Source organism: Periplaneta americana, chromosome 12 (assembly GCF_040183065.1).
Source record: "Periplaneta americana isolate PAMFEO1 chromosome 12, P.americana_PAMFEO1_priV1, whole genome shotgun sequence".
Taxonomy (NCBI): Eukaryota; Metazoa; Arthropoda; class Insecta; order Blattodea; family Blattidae; genus Periplaneta; species Periplaneta americana.
This window is the reverse complement of record NC_091128.1, coordinates 154120671-154136239: the sequence shown is the minus strand read 5'-3', so window position 1 is coordinate 154136239 and position 15569 is coordinate 154120671. Positions and strand designations below refer to the sequence as shown.

Genomic DNA, 15569 nt, shown 5'->3' with positions numbered 1-15569 from the left:
GGTAGTGCACTACTGTAGCCTGCATTCGCTTGCAATCTAGTGATGAAATGAGTTACTAGCTGTCCGCTGACATTTACGAGTGACATGATATTCCGTCATTTTCCTGTTGTGTGTTGATAGTGAATGGGTGTTCTTATATCAAGGTAAGAGGCAATATTTTATTTTGTATGTTGAGCAAATAATAACTATATTAAACTATATATTTTCGTGATCCTTAAACATTCTTCTATGTATAGAAAGTATTTTCTATCTATAAAATTTGAAAATGTTAGAGAAACAGGCATATCATGTTATCAAATACTCAGTAGCGCTTTAACGCCATGTGGCGTTAAAGGTCTGCAGACAAAATTTTAGGTTATGTTAGTACTAAGGCTGACAATACAGCATCAGCAGACTGTTCTGGCTAGGAGAGGTGCAAGAAAGAGCATCTGGTTGCATCTGAGCGCGCAGAAAATGTCACAATAAATTTATTGTTACATGCCCTAATGCTCTTTGTACAAGTATGGTTATCTTCAAAAGCCAGAGTTTGTAGCCGGAGTGGGAGACAGATATGTCTCTTGGAACAGAGACTGTCATGAGTGCCAAGGGCTCTATGACAACTGCTGTATTCGTCCATTGGCTTGATAAATTCGCCCGATATAAGGTGGCAGGAGAGGTGGTGTTGATATTTGATGGAGCATCATCTCATCTGGACGCAAACATTACAAGTACCACTGATAATTACGGAATTACTCTGTATTGCCTTTCCAGTAATACAACACATGAGCTGCAACCCATGGATAAAGTGCAAGCACTAGTTGGATGTGTTTTATATGTGAAGAAGTTCGCGTTGAGAACATGTCATTAAGTTCATATTGTGCGAGATATTTATATGATAAGTGTGAAAACATCAGGAAAATCGCTAAGATTTCAACTTACAAATGTTCAGAATGTGAGTGATGATATTGGTTCAATTGCTTATTGAAATTCTTATTTTTTTTTTTATTTTACATAACTTAATTTTTTTGTTTTACTTATTGGAAAACATTCATATTAAACTAAGGTAAATGCTTTTGTGTTTAATAACTTTCTACTGTGTCACATTGTCTTTTTTTAAAGTAAGGAGTCACTGGAAAATATATTTTCCTAATCCATCTGGTGTTTCAGTTTCCGCTCAAGAATCTTTCATTAATATTGAGTGATTTTGTATCTTTTATTAACAGAAACTCAAATTTACTTGCTTAGTTCAATTTGTGTTGCTTAGGAAAAATAATTCGTTAATCATTATAAGTGTATAGGTTACTAGAAAATAGGTGGCGTTAATTGGACAAACTGTTCCTAATAACGCCAGTTTACAAATTTTTCCTATTTGAGTTCTAATTCTTGTTCGGTATATAATATATCCATTTTCATTGTGCTATTTTGTAAAGGTAAGATTACAGTTTCTATTTCATAATTTTCGTGTTTGTACATAACTTATTTCCAGAGCAAAAGTGAGTGAAGTGTTAAGGTGGCGTTATTTGGTACGTGTACCTTACGTGTACACATAGCATTTTACATGGAACAGAAATGTTACTTCTCAGACAGTAGTTGAATCATGGTGCTCAGGTTTATTTTTATGTGGAAGGTAAGGTAGTCAGTTGTTAGCTTGTCTTCTGTCATGTTAGGATAGATTCGTTCTAGCTCGCACTAATATAGTCCCACGCCTTTAGATTCAGAACAGCTCAAAACAATTTTAGGGAAAATCCAATTAAGAGTACTTAATATGAAAAACCTTCGACAGATGCATATATCCTAATGTTGTGGAGTCTGGGTTAATGCCTAATTAAAATAGGCGCGCTTTTCTCATTTAAAATACTGAGAAACAAAGTGCAACACAATACAATTAACTTCTGACAAATGACTTAGAAAGTGTTACAGCTCGTCAACGTTTAAAGCGACCTTTGCTGCTTACATATTTCACAAATTCTTTTAATGAAGTAGCTTTTCATCTCTCTGTTTGAAACAAATACCCTGACATTAAGCCTATTAATAAATAGGACTAGAAACAGTGACTGATGTATTCAGGATAAAGTTTACATAAAGAGTAGTAGCCTAATGAATAAGATAAGATTGTTTGACACGGAAATAATGGACAAAGGGAATTATGCCTACATTCCCAGTACCAAAACCACATGAGGCTGAGTGTAAACTGTAGAGAAGGTGCTTTGTTTGTGTGTACTAATCCAACAACATTCCAGAAAAAAAAGTGTGTGAGCTTTGAACAGTTGACCTGGAAATAATTCCACCTTTAACCTGACGCGTATGTTGCGTGTAGGAATAATGAAAATAATGGGAAAGGAAATGTAACAGTTTATACTTGAAAATAAAGAAACGCAGAGCTAAAGACATCGACCAAATTTGGAAAGCATACACACAATTAGTTAATAATTCTCACCCATGTCGTACATTTGTTTAAGGAGAGAAAACCGTTTGTGTCAAGATAATTACTATAGTTTCTTTGCCCTTTACAAGAATGTCTTTCACGCTCTCTCATATCATTCTCATACTTCTCATCATCTGGTAACTTACTGTAGGGAAAACCCGGGCAAAGCGGATAAGCTAAGAACAAACAATGCCACATGCTATATTTTGGTGCTCCCAAAATGAAATCTTCATGACAGTGGTTGTGACATATGTTGTCCACATATATAAAAAACAGCAATTCGTTTCTCGTACCTACGGACAGTGATATGATTTAAGCCGAACGAAGTTGAAAACAATCAAGAAAAAACACAGGATGAATGTGAAATCGAAGAGAGACAGCCTCAAAATAATGAAAATCAAAAGCGTAAACATTGCCATAAAAGGAGAGCTAAGAGAGATTTATGGACTGTGCAGATTAATAAAAATAAACGGCTGAAATGTGAAAAGTCCTTAGGAAGGAAGAAAAATGATGACCAGGCACCAACTTTTCATGTACGAAAGGAAGAAAGAAAGGGACCACTGTGTTCTTGTAATGCAAGCAAAAGAAATTTAAGTGTAAAATGTCGAAAGTTTTCTGAAGAGAGATTATTGTAGACTTTTGGAAGAAATCATGGTCCGAAAAGAGAATCCCGGTACAGCTTCTCGTGCATAACAAGTATGTTAAAGAAAGGAATAATATATTTTATGCTCGACCATGCCGAAATGTAGTAATTATACACCTGGTAGCAGTCCTTTAATGCATGTCATTAAAGTACACCTACTCATTAAAGTACAGGTATTCAGCCAATGACAAGTCAACTTACAGGTGTTCAGCCAATGACGAGTCAGCTTTGTAACGTTATAAAACCGCAAGTATCGATTATTCTCGGATATGCAATCGAAAGAGAATTAGCTAAAAGTCACGGAGGCTGGAAATCCAATACTGTCGCAGAAGGTTATGTTCTGTTACTATAATAATTAGCGTTATTTGTAAATAATATTCAAATAAATTCATTTTGTCATCTCGTTTTTCAATGTCTAATTTAATTTCAATGTTATATCAAAGTTAATATTTAGTTTACTCTGTAGGTTCTTATACAAGGTCAATGTAGACATCTGTTCCTCGGAAAAAATCAATACTTTCGCGTCTGCGCACATCTAACAATTTACGAGGTATTGCTCAAGGTCAGTTAGATACAAATAAAATGAATAATTTCAAGTTAGAAATATGGTCGAGCATAAAAAGTCGTATGAAACTCGCCTATAATGGTAATTAAGAAGCTCGTGTGAAAATTATGAAACTCGCTTGCGCTCGTTTCATAAACATCCATATTCGCTTCTTAATTACTATCATTATAGGCTCGTTGCATAATGTACTATTATCAAATCAATGAACACTGTATTATTGATCTAACATGTGTGTTTTACCTTCAAATATGTGTAATATGACTTTCAACAACATACAATAGTATACTTCGCTTAGTGTACAAAACATATTGATTGATGGAAAAACGGTCTATGTTGCCCGTCGTATAGTTAACTTATGAGCGGAATTACGATGTGACATTTCTGTTCCTCCTGCACAGTTAGCAGATTGTAACATAGACCGTTATTCGGCCCAACTCTTCGATTTCTAATCTCTGCCCATGTGACATGTATAGGAGTCCACTCCACTGAAAGCGATACACCCACTGTAAACAATACTCAGGGTGTCGAATTTCATAACCCACTATGGTATGACGTTTGTGAGAATCATTGTCGTTATGCGGAACCTGCTGGTAATTGTATCCTCCGAACCAGAGTGGCACCTTCCCATTCTTTACATGACATATGCTACTAATGTTTAGTGTTGCTGGTTTGTTTTTCTCAGGCTTTCATCTTATGCTTTGGAGGTTTTCGTATTTCAAGTATTTCAGTTTCCAGTGATGTGATATGAATACGACACCGGATCTTCATACAGGGACATCATTTTATTTTTACTAACATTTTTAATACTAACTTGCCTATACCTCTGGATCAACGCCGTTTGCTACCCCCTTCCACGAGTGGAGTTCGATGATACTGGCGTAATATAGAAACAAATCACTTTACTAGGTACAGGAGGGAAGAAAAATAGTTAATCCATTGACGTAAACTAGGAAATATCGCGCTTTTTTATTTTATTAGGTTATTTTACGACGCTGTATCAACATCTCGGGTTATTTAGCGTCTCAATGAGATGAAGGTGATAATGCCGGTGAAATGAGTCCGGGGTCCAGCACCGAAAGTTAACTAGCATTTGCTCGTATTGGGTTGAGGGAAAATCCCGGAAAAAACCACAACCAGATAACTTGCCCAGACCGGGATTCGAACCCGGGCCACCTGGTTTCACGGCCAGACGTGCTGACCGTTACTCCACAGGTGTGGACGATATCGCGCTTTTGAGTTTGATCATTTTCATTAGGTTTTTGTTTAATCAAAATACAACACAGTATTAACAGTGAGTGTTTTTACTCACGAACTGAGCTGTCCATGTGGACGTATTCATTATGCAGTGTATATTATACTGTCTACAGCACATTAGCGTACAATATAGAGAATGAAGTTAAATTGAAAAATAATCATAATATGGATATTTAAACACATTTTTTTAAATGGTGGCCGTTCATTTCGATACAGGCTTCACTTCTAATGTGCATATTATCGCACTATAGACTATTGTATCTAATACCAATTACCAGTTTCGCCCTTCGTACTAGTAACTCATGTTGAAATAATTCTATACCTACTCTATAAAAGAGTACCTTATGTATTGTAAATTAAATCTTCAATTCTGCCCTATCCGAAAAGATAAAATTACTCAGACATACTATTTACTGTCCGTCCAAGTGGTTATGTCGTAGGGTCGTAGAAAGGGAGGAAATCACGTAACAGTTAATTACTTAACGAGGCCCTTTTATTTAAGTTATTTAAAACAGTTGTATAATATTACGTAGACGTCCAATTCCTAACAGAAATTAATGTTCTCAGAAAAGAGCTAAGTCAGCCCAGCCACTAGCTGGCGAATAAAAGCAGGTGGGGGAAACCGGGATACGACGTAGGCAAATGGACGACAGTACCTATGCGAAAATGATTCAATATTGAAAGCTCTTTCGTCATTGGAAAACGCGAACATATTTTTGGAACGTACTGTTTACTATAACCATGAGGATACTATGACTGCATATGCGGTCTTGGATCTGTATGGAGGACGGTTGAACTTCATTAGTAGAGAAGGGGTGGGAGTGAAGTACATTGAAAAACTCAGGTACAATAAAATTTGAAGTAAAAATAAAATGATGTCCCTGTATAAGCCAGGTCACAAAAATGCACAAACATTCATATCCTAGCGTAATTTCGATTTTCATTGCAAAGTTATTTTTATTTAATTAAATTCGCACATAATTGATTCAGTATTATTTTCGGAGCATATCTCTTGTATATACAGCATATATAGATCCTCATAAAAAATATATTACTGGTACCACACTTGGCAATAATAAACCGTAGTTTACTCGAGATTCTGGCTTTTGTATTCGCTAATTTTACATAAAAATTCCTTCAAAACAAGCAGAAGTCAAAAATAATCTTTTTGCATTTCTACTTCAATTTATATTGTTCCCTTGCTCCGAACAATAATCCAAATATTTCAATCTGTCCTTGTATATGATAATAATCTTACTTTTAATTGTCATTATTTTATGTATTGTAGTCATCTATTTTATTCCATCCATTCAATGTCATTATTGCCGTTCATTGTAATTATTGTCTTTATGTGTAATAATAGGGATATCCTGAACTAGCACCAACAGATAGCGCGCGCGTACTTTGAGGGATGCGCTTCGCGTGTGCATTTGTTTTCCGGTATATAAACACTGAGGATTTACGTAGTGTATTAGTACAATAAATACTCTTAAAAATAACTCAAAAAGCCAAATTTTTGTTGTGTTCCTATGTTTAAAAACCAGGGAAAGCCTTTTGTCTTCATTCAGGTCCAGAAATATTCTGAATATATGCTTCAAACCTTAAAAAATTTAACCAATTAAATTACGCCTCGAAAGTGCTAGCTATTATACAAAAGTAACTACTACAAGTAAAGAATTGCTGGCTACAGTTTTATTTTGGAGGAGGGGAAAGAAAAATTAATAAAAACATATGCAACGTCAACAGCAACCTATTTTAGCTTAGATTATATTCAGTACTTCTAGAAGTCTTCGAAGTTTACGCCAGCATTTTACGCCTGCAGTAAACTCTCGATTAACTGGGATGTTTATTATCCAGGACGATCCATAGTGAAATCCATTTCGTGAACAATGTTTTAATGTGCTGTAAACTAATTAAAATCATGTTTTTACTTCAAATTTTGAAAATCATCCTACATAGAATTGAAAACTGCATGTTCTTAACCTACAAAACACAGGAATAATCGTGATACTACTGCGATCATATTACATCTTATCAAACGTTGCATTTGATCTTTCTGCAATTAGAGAAAAAAATACGAGGAATTAAATCTCGATAGTCCCTTTCCTATAAAAAAAACACACATTGGTGGCTGCATATCCTGTTTTTACAATATTAATGATAAAGAAGTAATATTCATCTTCTATTTTTTTTTATTCCTGCACCTCGTTCTCAAAGTTCTGGTTTATGTTCATGAATATTCAATTTACTCATATCTATATTCTGCATACTGCAGATTTCTCCATCCATCTCTTAGGGGAATCGCTCAGTGTTATACAAGTTTACGCTATTGTTTATTGTAATTTAAATTAAATTGTGATGTAAGAAAATGCTGAATTATATTAAAATATACTAGGTTATACAAAATAATTATAAATATAATTTGACACGCACAGAAAACCAACAAGCGGGAGAACATAATCAACTGTAGCATATGACATAATATAGCCCTAAAACATGTTGTGCCGCATGGAACGCTCCTGCCGTCTAACGGTAAAACTTCGATTAAGATATCCCTATTATTTCATGCACTTTTATTGTGATTCTGTCATTATTAATTCTGTCATATTGTAATTATGCTTTGTGCTAAACTGTTATTGGCCTCTGGCTGTTGTACAGCACAATAAACAATAGTAAATAAGTAAATAATTATCCGGCCTATTATTATTATTATATTGGACCACAATCAGTCATCGTCGTTGCCACTGTATCTGTTACGTTTCCGAAAAATTTTGCTTCAATACGTATTGCTAAAAACAGGGACAAATTTAATTTGAACCATCAGTGAATAAGTTCATGCCTCCAGCACAGAAAGCCGATACTTACTTACTTATTGGCCTTAAGGAACCCGGAGGTTCATTGCCGCCCTCACATAAGCCCGCCATTGATCTCTATCCTGAGCAAGATTAATCCAGTCTCTACCATCATATCCCACCTCCCTCAAATCCATTTTAATATTATCTTCCCATCTACGTCTCGGCCTCCCCAAAGGTCTTTTTCCCTCCGGCCTCCCAACTAACACTCTAATTTATATGCATTTCTGGATTCGCCCATACGTGCTACATGCCCCGACCATCTCAAACATCTGGATTTAATGTTCCTAATTATGTCAGGTGAAGAGTACAATGCGTGCAGTTCTGTGTTGTGTAACTTTCTCCATTCTTCTGTGACTTCATCCCTCTTAGCCCCAAATATTTTCCTAAGCACCTTATTCTCAAACACCCTTAATCTCTGTTCCTCTCTCAAAGTGAGAGTCTAAGTTTCACAACTATACAGAACAAACGGTAATATAACTGTTTTATAAATTCTAACTTTAAGATTTTTTGACAGCAAACTAGATGACAAAAGCTTCTCAACCGAATAACAACAGGCATTTCCCATATTTATTCTGCGTTCAATTTCCTCCCGAGTGTCCTTTATATTTGTTACTGTTGCTCCAAGATATTTGAACTTCTCCACCTCTTCAAAAGATAAATTTCTAATTTTTATATTTCCATTTCGTACAATATTCCCGTCACGAGTCATAATCATATACTTTGCCTTTTCGGGATTTACTTCCAAACCTATCGCTTTACTTGCTTCCAGTAAAATTCCCGTATTTTCCCTAATCGTTTGTGGATTTTCTCCTAACCTATTCACGTCATCCGCATAGACAACCAGCTGATGTAACCCGTTCAATTCCAAGCCCTCTCTGTTATCCTGGACTTTCCTAATGGAGTACTCTAGAGCAAAGTTTATTATTATTATTATTATTATTATTATTATTACATTGGACCATAATCAGTCATCATCGTTGCCTCTGTATCCGTTACGTTTCCGAAAAATTTTGCTTCAATACGTATTGCTAAAAACAGGGACAAATTTAATTTGAACCATCAGTGATTAAGTTCATGCCTCCAGCATAGAAAGCTGATACAAGAGCAAATTTATTTTCTGTAATGACACCAAATTTTTATTAAGGATTTACAAAACGTCAAATATTCACAAATAATCACCTGCATTTTTAAAGTGTAAACAAAAACAGGACGTTTTTAAACTCTACATTCCTTAATAGGGGAAAAGTTACTGTTCCATCCAGCAAGGCTAAATAATTTCAACCTACTTTACCACGCATTCCTTCGCAGGTCACATGTTAGCTCTGAACCCTGCAAGCAGAGGCCCCACCTATGGTCAGGCTGCCCATGCACTGTTAATCTTCCCTGGTGCAGCAACTGTGCGGTAGATACGGAAAGTGAAATGCGCCAGTGAAAGTAAAAGGAGAATGGTACAACGGGGTATAATAAGGACTTCCCATCCCAGAACCAGCATTCAATCTCTCAACAGCTGCACAGTCAGTTGCAAGCTCACAGCAAGCTGACTGAACAAAGCACGCCTCACCAGCATGAAGTCTTCGGTAAGTAAAGGGCTGGGACATCATCACTCACCACAGAGAATAGCATCACCAGGGGACGCCTCCCAGTGGACGCCAGGGGTAGACATGTGTGTGATTTTTAAGTGAAATCTTTACGCTTCTGATAACAACTGCAAAATATCACCGCAGCCGCCATCATCATCATCATCATCATCATCATCATCATCATCATCATCAAGCATATTATGTAGCTGCCTTAAATACCTATAGCTCTTATTCAAATGCCCTTACATTTTTTCTCTCTAATTCGCTCAAAGTGTTTAATTAATGAGTTAGCCTTGAAATATCTATTAATTTTACGTGGCATTTAAGTTCCACATAAGTTTAGTTGTAATTGTAGTTTAACGATAGGAAGAGATTAACAGGTATGTAATTTGTGGACAAATATAATAATGATTAATTTTTATGATTTCTTCGACGATTATTACAATTTTATGTCATTTCTTTTGGCTCCCAATTTCTCTCTTCTATACATTGCGTATTTGTCTGTTAGAAATAATTATTTCTGCGTCCAGTGCTATAAATAAACTGAAAATATAATATTTTGACTTTATGTGGTGGCTATTAGGTTATGACCACTTTCGACATTTCCCCAGTACAATGTTATAGAGCTCTTTCAGTGGAACAGCGAAACTCGAAGTGAGATAAGTGGCCAACAGGCTTGGAGCTCTCATATCCAATTTTTATCGGCCCCAACTCCCTCGGAAAAACACGTTTTCACGTATCTTTTAAAGTTTCTCCTCCCATTCCCCCCCCCCTCATTCTAATGTTTTGAGATAATTTGAAAACAGTTTTTGCTGACCCAACCTATTGTCTCTCTGTGTAGCAATGCTACGTAGTTTTTTTTAAAACATAATGGATCTCTAAGCTTTCTACTGATGTTGAGAAATCAAACCAGGAAAAAAAAAAATCGAGTTACCTAGTAGTCGCGAATTACAGTGTTCACGATACCTTCATTAATGTTAAAACAGTGGCTTTTAATTCCAATTATACTGTATAAGCAGCATTTTATGATACAATTTATATACTTTTATTGTTCCTATTTAATCTGTATTTCTAACATGCGATAAAATACATCGAACATATTTCAATTAATTAACAACAACGAATATGTGCCAGATTATTATTATAATTTATTTATTTATTTATGTCTATAACAGAGCAAAGTCCCAATTACAATAGACAGTACAGATTTGTTAAAAAAAACGCAGAATTGCATATAACATGAAAAAAGAGATGAAACAGAAACAAATGCAAGATACAAATGTAATTACAAATTAAAAATAAAAAATAAAAAAAAAACAAATAGATACTACCTAAATGAAGGACACAGATATAGATATAAATGAAAAATACCAAATAAAAATAAATTAAAATTCTATTATTCTAATAATATTCTCCTGAGCACGAGTCTTGCTCATTCAGGAGTGGGCTAGTTTATCTTTCATTGTATTTATTAACTTGTATCCATTTCAAACTTACTAGCATTAAAATAAATAAATAGCAATAAAATATGTTTTCGCGGGAAAGTGATCATTACTTCCCCGAAGATGGCTGCAGAGATAGCAGTCGAAAGCTTGGAGCATTCCAAAATCTTAACTCGGCTGATATCCCGCGAAAACATATTAGCTAACCAACGCCGAGAAAGCCTCAAATCATACAAGCAATAAAATAAATAAATAAATAAATAAATAAATAAATAAATAAATAAATAAATAAATAAATAAATAAATAAATAAATTTCATAACAAATGCAATTTGTTACACATTTCTTTAACTGTAGGCAAGTCTTACATCTCTCAGCGAAATAGTAGACTAAATAGCAGTTATATATTGCTGAAAAATGCCATATTATTTTAAACTGCGTACTCCAACTACAAATTGGAAAGACCGAATTTACCGTCTAATAAGGTTATTGCAAATAGATTCATTTTTCAGTGATTAAAACATACACAAAATATTTTTATTAATAATCTTTTCCCTCACACTATCATTATTCAGATCAAAATAAATCAAATATAAAAAGAGAGAAATAACAATTAGGAAGTACGCGAGAGCGTCCTTGCAATGTTTTGGGATATAAGAAATAATGTATGTGAGCTCCTTGACTGCAGACCACTTGTCTCACTCTGTTTGTCGCCGTCCCATTGAAAGGAGTTAAACGAAGTTCGAAAGGAATAAACCGAAAATTGACATAAGATATTATGTACCACATAAGGTGGATAGATATCACAGAGTCCATTCGAAACTTTAGTGTCTTACTATAGGGAAATGCAGTACATATTTGTATGATGCGTCTCTACATACTTTTTGTTGTTTTGATAGTACTATTGGAATTTACTCGAAGTCAATTTTCTGGGTATAAATAAATGTTCATTAATTTAATTTATATCTTACTTATACATTATAATAGTTTTACTTCTTGGATACGAGATATGTATATGGCAGTACATTACGCCCTCGCGGTGCCATAGTTACAGTCTATTGTAAGAGAGTAATGTTTTCAATTTACACAACTTCTGAAAATGAATAAAATATAAAATAAAGAAATGAAACACGAATTAGTATTTAGCTCATCTTTCATCCAACGCACAAACGTAGCGTATTCCTTGTTGTAAACAATTTTAGACTTTTCAGGTAATAATTTGTTTTCAGCTTCTGTAGCCAAATTCACAAAGTTCTTGAGCAATTTTACATTGATCCATTTTGTACCAGTTTGTTAATAACAAACTCCCTAGTTACCATTCATTAGTAACTTCATTTTTAACTCTGACGTATATAAAATTGACAAACATTCATCAAATTAATATGATATATTAATATTTATATCCTTTTCTAGCAAAAAAGAAAGCCATAAATTATTGTATCCAATTCGGGAATTATTAATAATTAATACACCTCGTGCAACTTACAAAGTCTCGAACCACAGGCCCTCAGTTCAGGAAATATGTTGCTCTTAGTGCTTAATTATCAACATAATACCCATAATATCGTACAATAAGTATTAGAGCACGATTTTAATCATTTTGGCTTGGAATTGAAGCAATTAGGAATATTAATTAATTTATGTAACATTACTTACAACAATCTTGACTGAACTAAAACTATTTTATGTAGGAAGTCAGAAACGTGAGGACGGTATGTATATTATTTTGTAATATTCTGTTTCAAATTGACTTATATTGCGTATGTTAAGTGTAGATAAAGAAGTAATTTACTATGCGTTATCTGTTATTATTTCTTGTGAACAGAAATATGAAGCAACATTTGCAAAATTGGTTTATGATAAATAAAAAGTAATGTATACGTATGCATGGAGATAGTGGCGGATCCTATTAAACCGTACAATAAGCAGAGAAATAGATTCCAGTGTTTTGCTCCCGTTCGTTTTTCTTCTCTGGGTAAGACCCGATAACCAATTTTATAGGAGACTGAATCGATTCCGAAGCCGTGCTGAAGTTTATAGTAAGACGAAAATTCCGCCTGCCCCTTGGTTTGAACACGAGCTCTTTGTAATTCTGGCGACAGAAATAACCCCGCTCCATTGTGAAGTAGGGCTGCTTTTTCCGTGATTGTGACTTTATTCTAGGGCTGCGAGTGTGACGTTCGAATGGCCGTAAAGAAGGCAGAGAGAGCAACAGGTGAGAGCTGATTTATTTGCACACAGGTATCCGCGGCACTCCTGGCCTCCGTCCTCTTCTTCTCATCGGTTCTCTGCGAAGGAGATCAGGCCGCGCAGAAACGCGAGGTGACTGGTGCCAGCTTCGGAGGCAACGGAGGGCACGAGGCCGGTGCCACTAGCTACTCCTCCGTGCAGGCCGGTGACAGTTACGGAGTAGCTACCGGAGGAGGGGGAGGCGAAGGTCACGGGTCCTTCGGAGGAGACAGCTATGGCGGAGGCGGCGTCGGCGGCGGCCATGGAGATGCAGGCGGATACGGCGGAGGCCACGTCGCTCTTGGTGGCGGTGGCGGCGGCGGTGGCCATGCCGCTCTTTCTGGTGGTGACAGCTATGGTGCAGGTGGCGGAGGTTTCGGAGGACACGCTGCTGCAACCAGTTTCGAAGGACACTCCGGAGGAGGAAGCGGCGGTTACGGAGGACACTCCGCCGGTGGTGGTGATCTAGGAGGCGGACATGGCGGATTTGCGAGCGCCAGTTTCGACGGAGGCCACGGAGGTGGACTAGGCGGAGGTTATGGAGGCGGTGACTTGGGAGGTCACGGAGGAGGCGTGCAGCCGATCACGAAACACATCCACATCAATAAACCCGCTCCCGCCCCGATCATTAAAATCAAGAGCGTGTCTATCCCGCACCCTATCCCTGTGGCCGTCCCTCAACCCATACCTGTGCACTTCCCGCAACCATTCCCTGTTCACATCAAGGTTCCCCAGCCCGTGGAGGTCCAGATAGTCAAGACAGTGCACGTTCCTGTTGAGAAGCCGTACCCGGTGACAGTGGAGAAGCCATATCCAGTAGAAGTGGAGAAACCTTACCCCGTGACAGTAGAGAAGCACGTCCCTGTACCTGTACCCAAGCCCTACCCCGTGCACGTCCCCGTGTATAAACACATCTACCACGCGCCCAAGAAACACCACGGAGAGTCCTGGCACTGAAGCTGAGTTGGCCACAAACGGATCTGTCTGTAATATGGATGACGTTCTGCATGAAGTAACCAATTCATCAATGTTAGAAAAACTTAATTAATTCGTATCATATTCTATATTTATTTAAATTTTTTACAGTTTTCGGACAGCATCACAAAAGTAATCTATATTATGAAAAGTAATTTTGAAATAGCTTTTATTTAAAATGAACTTCAATCAATGCATTTCTAATTCCAGTATATAATGGGTTGGTTCCTTTCTGTAGATTGATATTCAAATCATATGAAGCTTTTTCACACAGGCAGTACATTTTTTTTCATACTCAATTTCATGTATTAAAATAGTCGTAAAATTCATAATAACATCATATATTCGTTTACCGACTAGTCCATCTGTGATTTTAGCAGATTCTGTGCCTGCACATATGCTTCAACAAAGATACTTGCCTGTGACTAATTAAAAAAGACCTATGTCACATAATGTAGCTTTCATTCATCTTGAAAGTCGATTGTTGTGCATGAAAAATCCATCAGAGAATTTCATAATTCGCGTTTACAAATCCAACATATAGCTAGACCGCGTCCTCCATTAACGGTTCCTCATTAGTCACGCACCTCGTAGTATTCATTGTCGCCACCACATTAACATGACTTCATGTACACTTTGTTTTGTTTGTTGTTGTTTTCTATTTTTTGTTATACCTCTGTTAAGCACGAGTGCTTTGTATATAATGTTATGTTTTTTTTTTGTACAGAACATGCAACTTTTATAGAAAATAAATTAAACTGAACGTGAAAATAATGTGCATTTTTAATCCACCATACTGACTTATAATTGTATGAAAGAAGGTTAAGGCAATGATTAAAATACTTTTCAAGTAACAACAAAAATGTAGTAGCGATTAAAATAGCAATATAATCAAAATACAGACGTGGACAATAGACAGAATTAATCATATGTGCAACAAAGCTGTATTTATCAGCAGAAATAATTAACAAAAATGTAATTTGCACACAAATAATGAACGGAAAATAGAGTATGGAAGTTACTAACATTTTGTGAACATTTCCTTATTCTTCATTAACACGTTGATTTTGTCAGGGATGCTGGAAACCAAAATTTGAAACTTTCTTTGAATATCAGCATCATTTAGCCAGATATCAGACAGTGCTTAAATGAGTCCCTGTTTTGTAGTAAGCCTCTTTTTGTTCACTTTCGTCTGCAGTATAGATGACAGATTTTCAATTTTGTTCATGTCCGGTTTTCTTGCAGGCCATGGGAGAATAGACTGTTGAATATCTTCTGCAGTGTATAATTAAAACACCAGTAGTACCAACACAGCCAGATAAAATATACTTAACCATTGGAAAATATACCATTAGATGTAAACAATCACATTTATAATAATAGAAAGACTGTGAATTATACCGATAGTTGATATGACGAATTATATTATGTTTCTAAGAAAAACGTTGTACTAGAATATTAAATAGTAGTTATTTTAAAGATAAATGAAAACTCATGTTTTTCAGCTATACAAAAAAAAAAAAAAAAAAGCAACAGTAAGGTGCAATAAAGTTGTAACAAAATTGATAAAGCTTTTATTCAAGGTCAGAAAATACATTTTTCCATATCTGTGTCTTGGAACTT

The 15569-nt window shown here is 35.9% G+C and overlaps 1 protein-coding gene across 1 annotated transcript; it reads left to right on the top strand.

The window, feature by feature from the left end:
• Positions 1-9200: 9200 nt before the first annotated feature.
• LOC138711031 (uncharacterized) lies at positions 9201-14720 on the top strand. Its single transcript, XM_069842319.1, has 2 exons — positions 9201-9298; positions 12984-14720. The coding sequence occupies exons 1-2, from the start codon at positions 9287-9289 to the stop codon at positions 13926-13928; spliced, it is 957 nt and encodes a 318-aa protein (XP_069698420.1). The 5' UTR covers positions 9201-9286; the 3' UTR covers positions 13929-14720.
• The last annotated feature ends 849 nt before the right edge of the window (positions 14721-15569 follow it).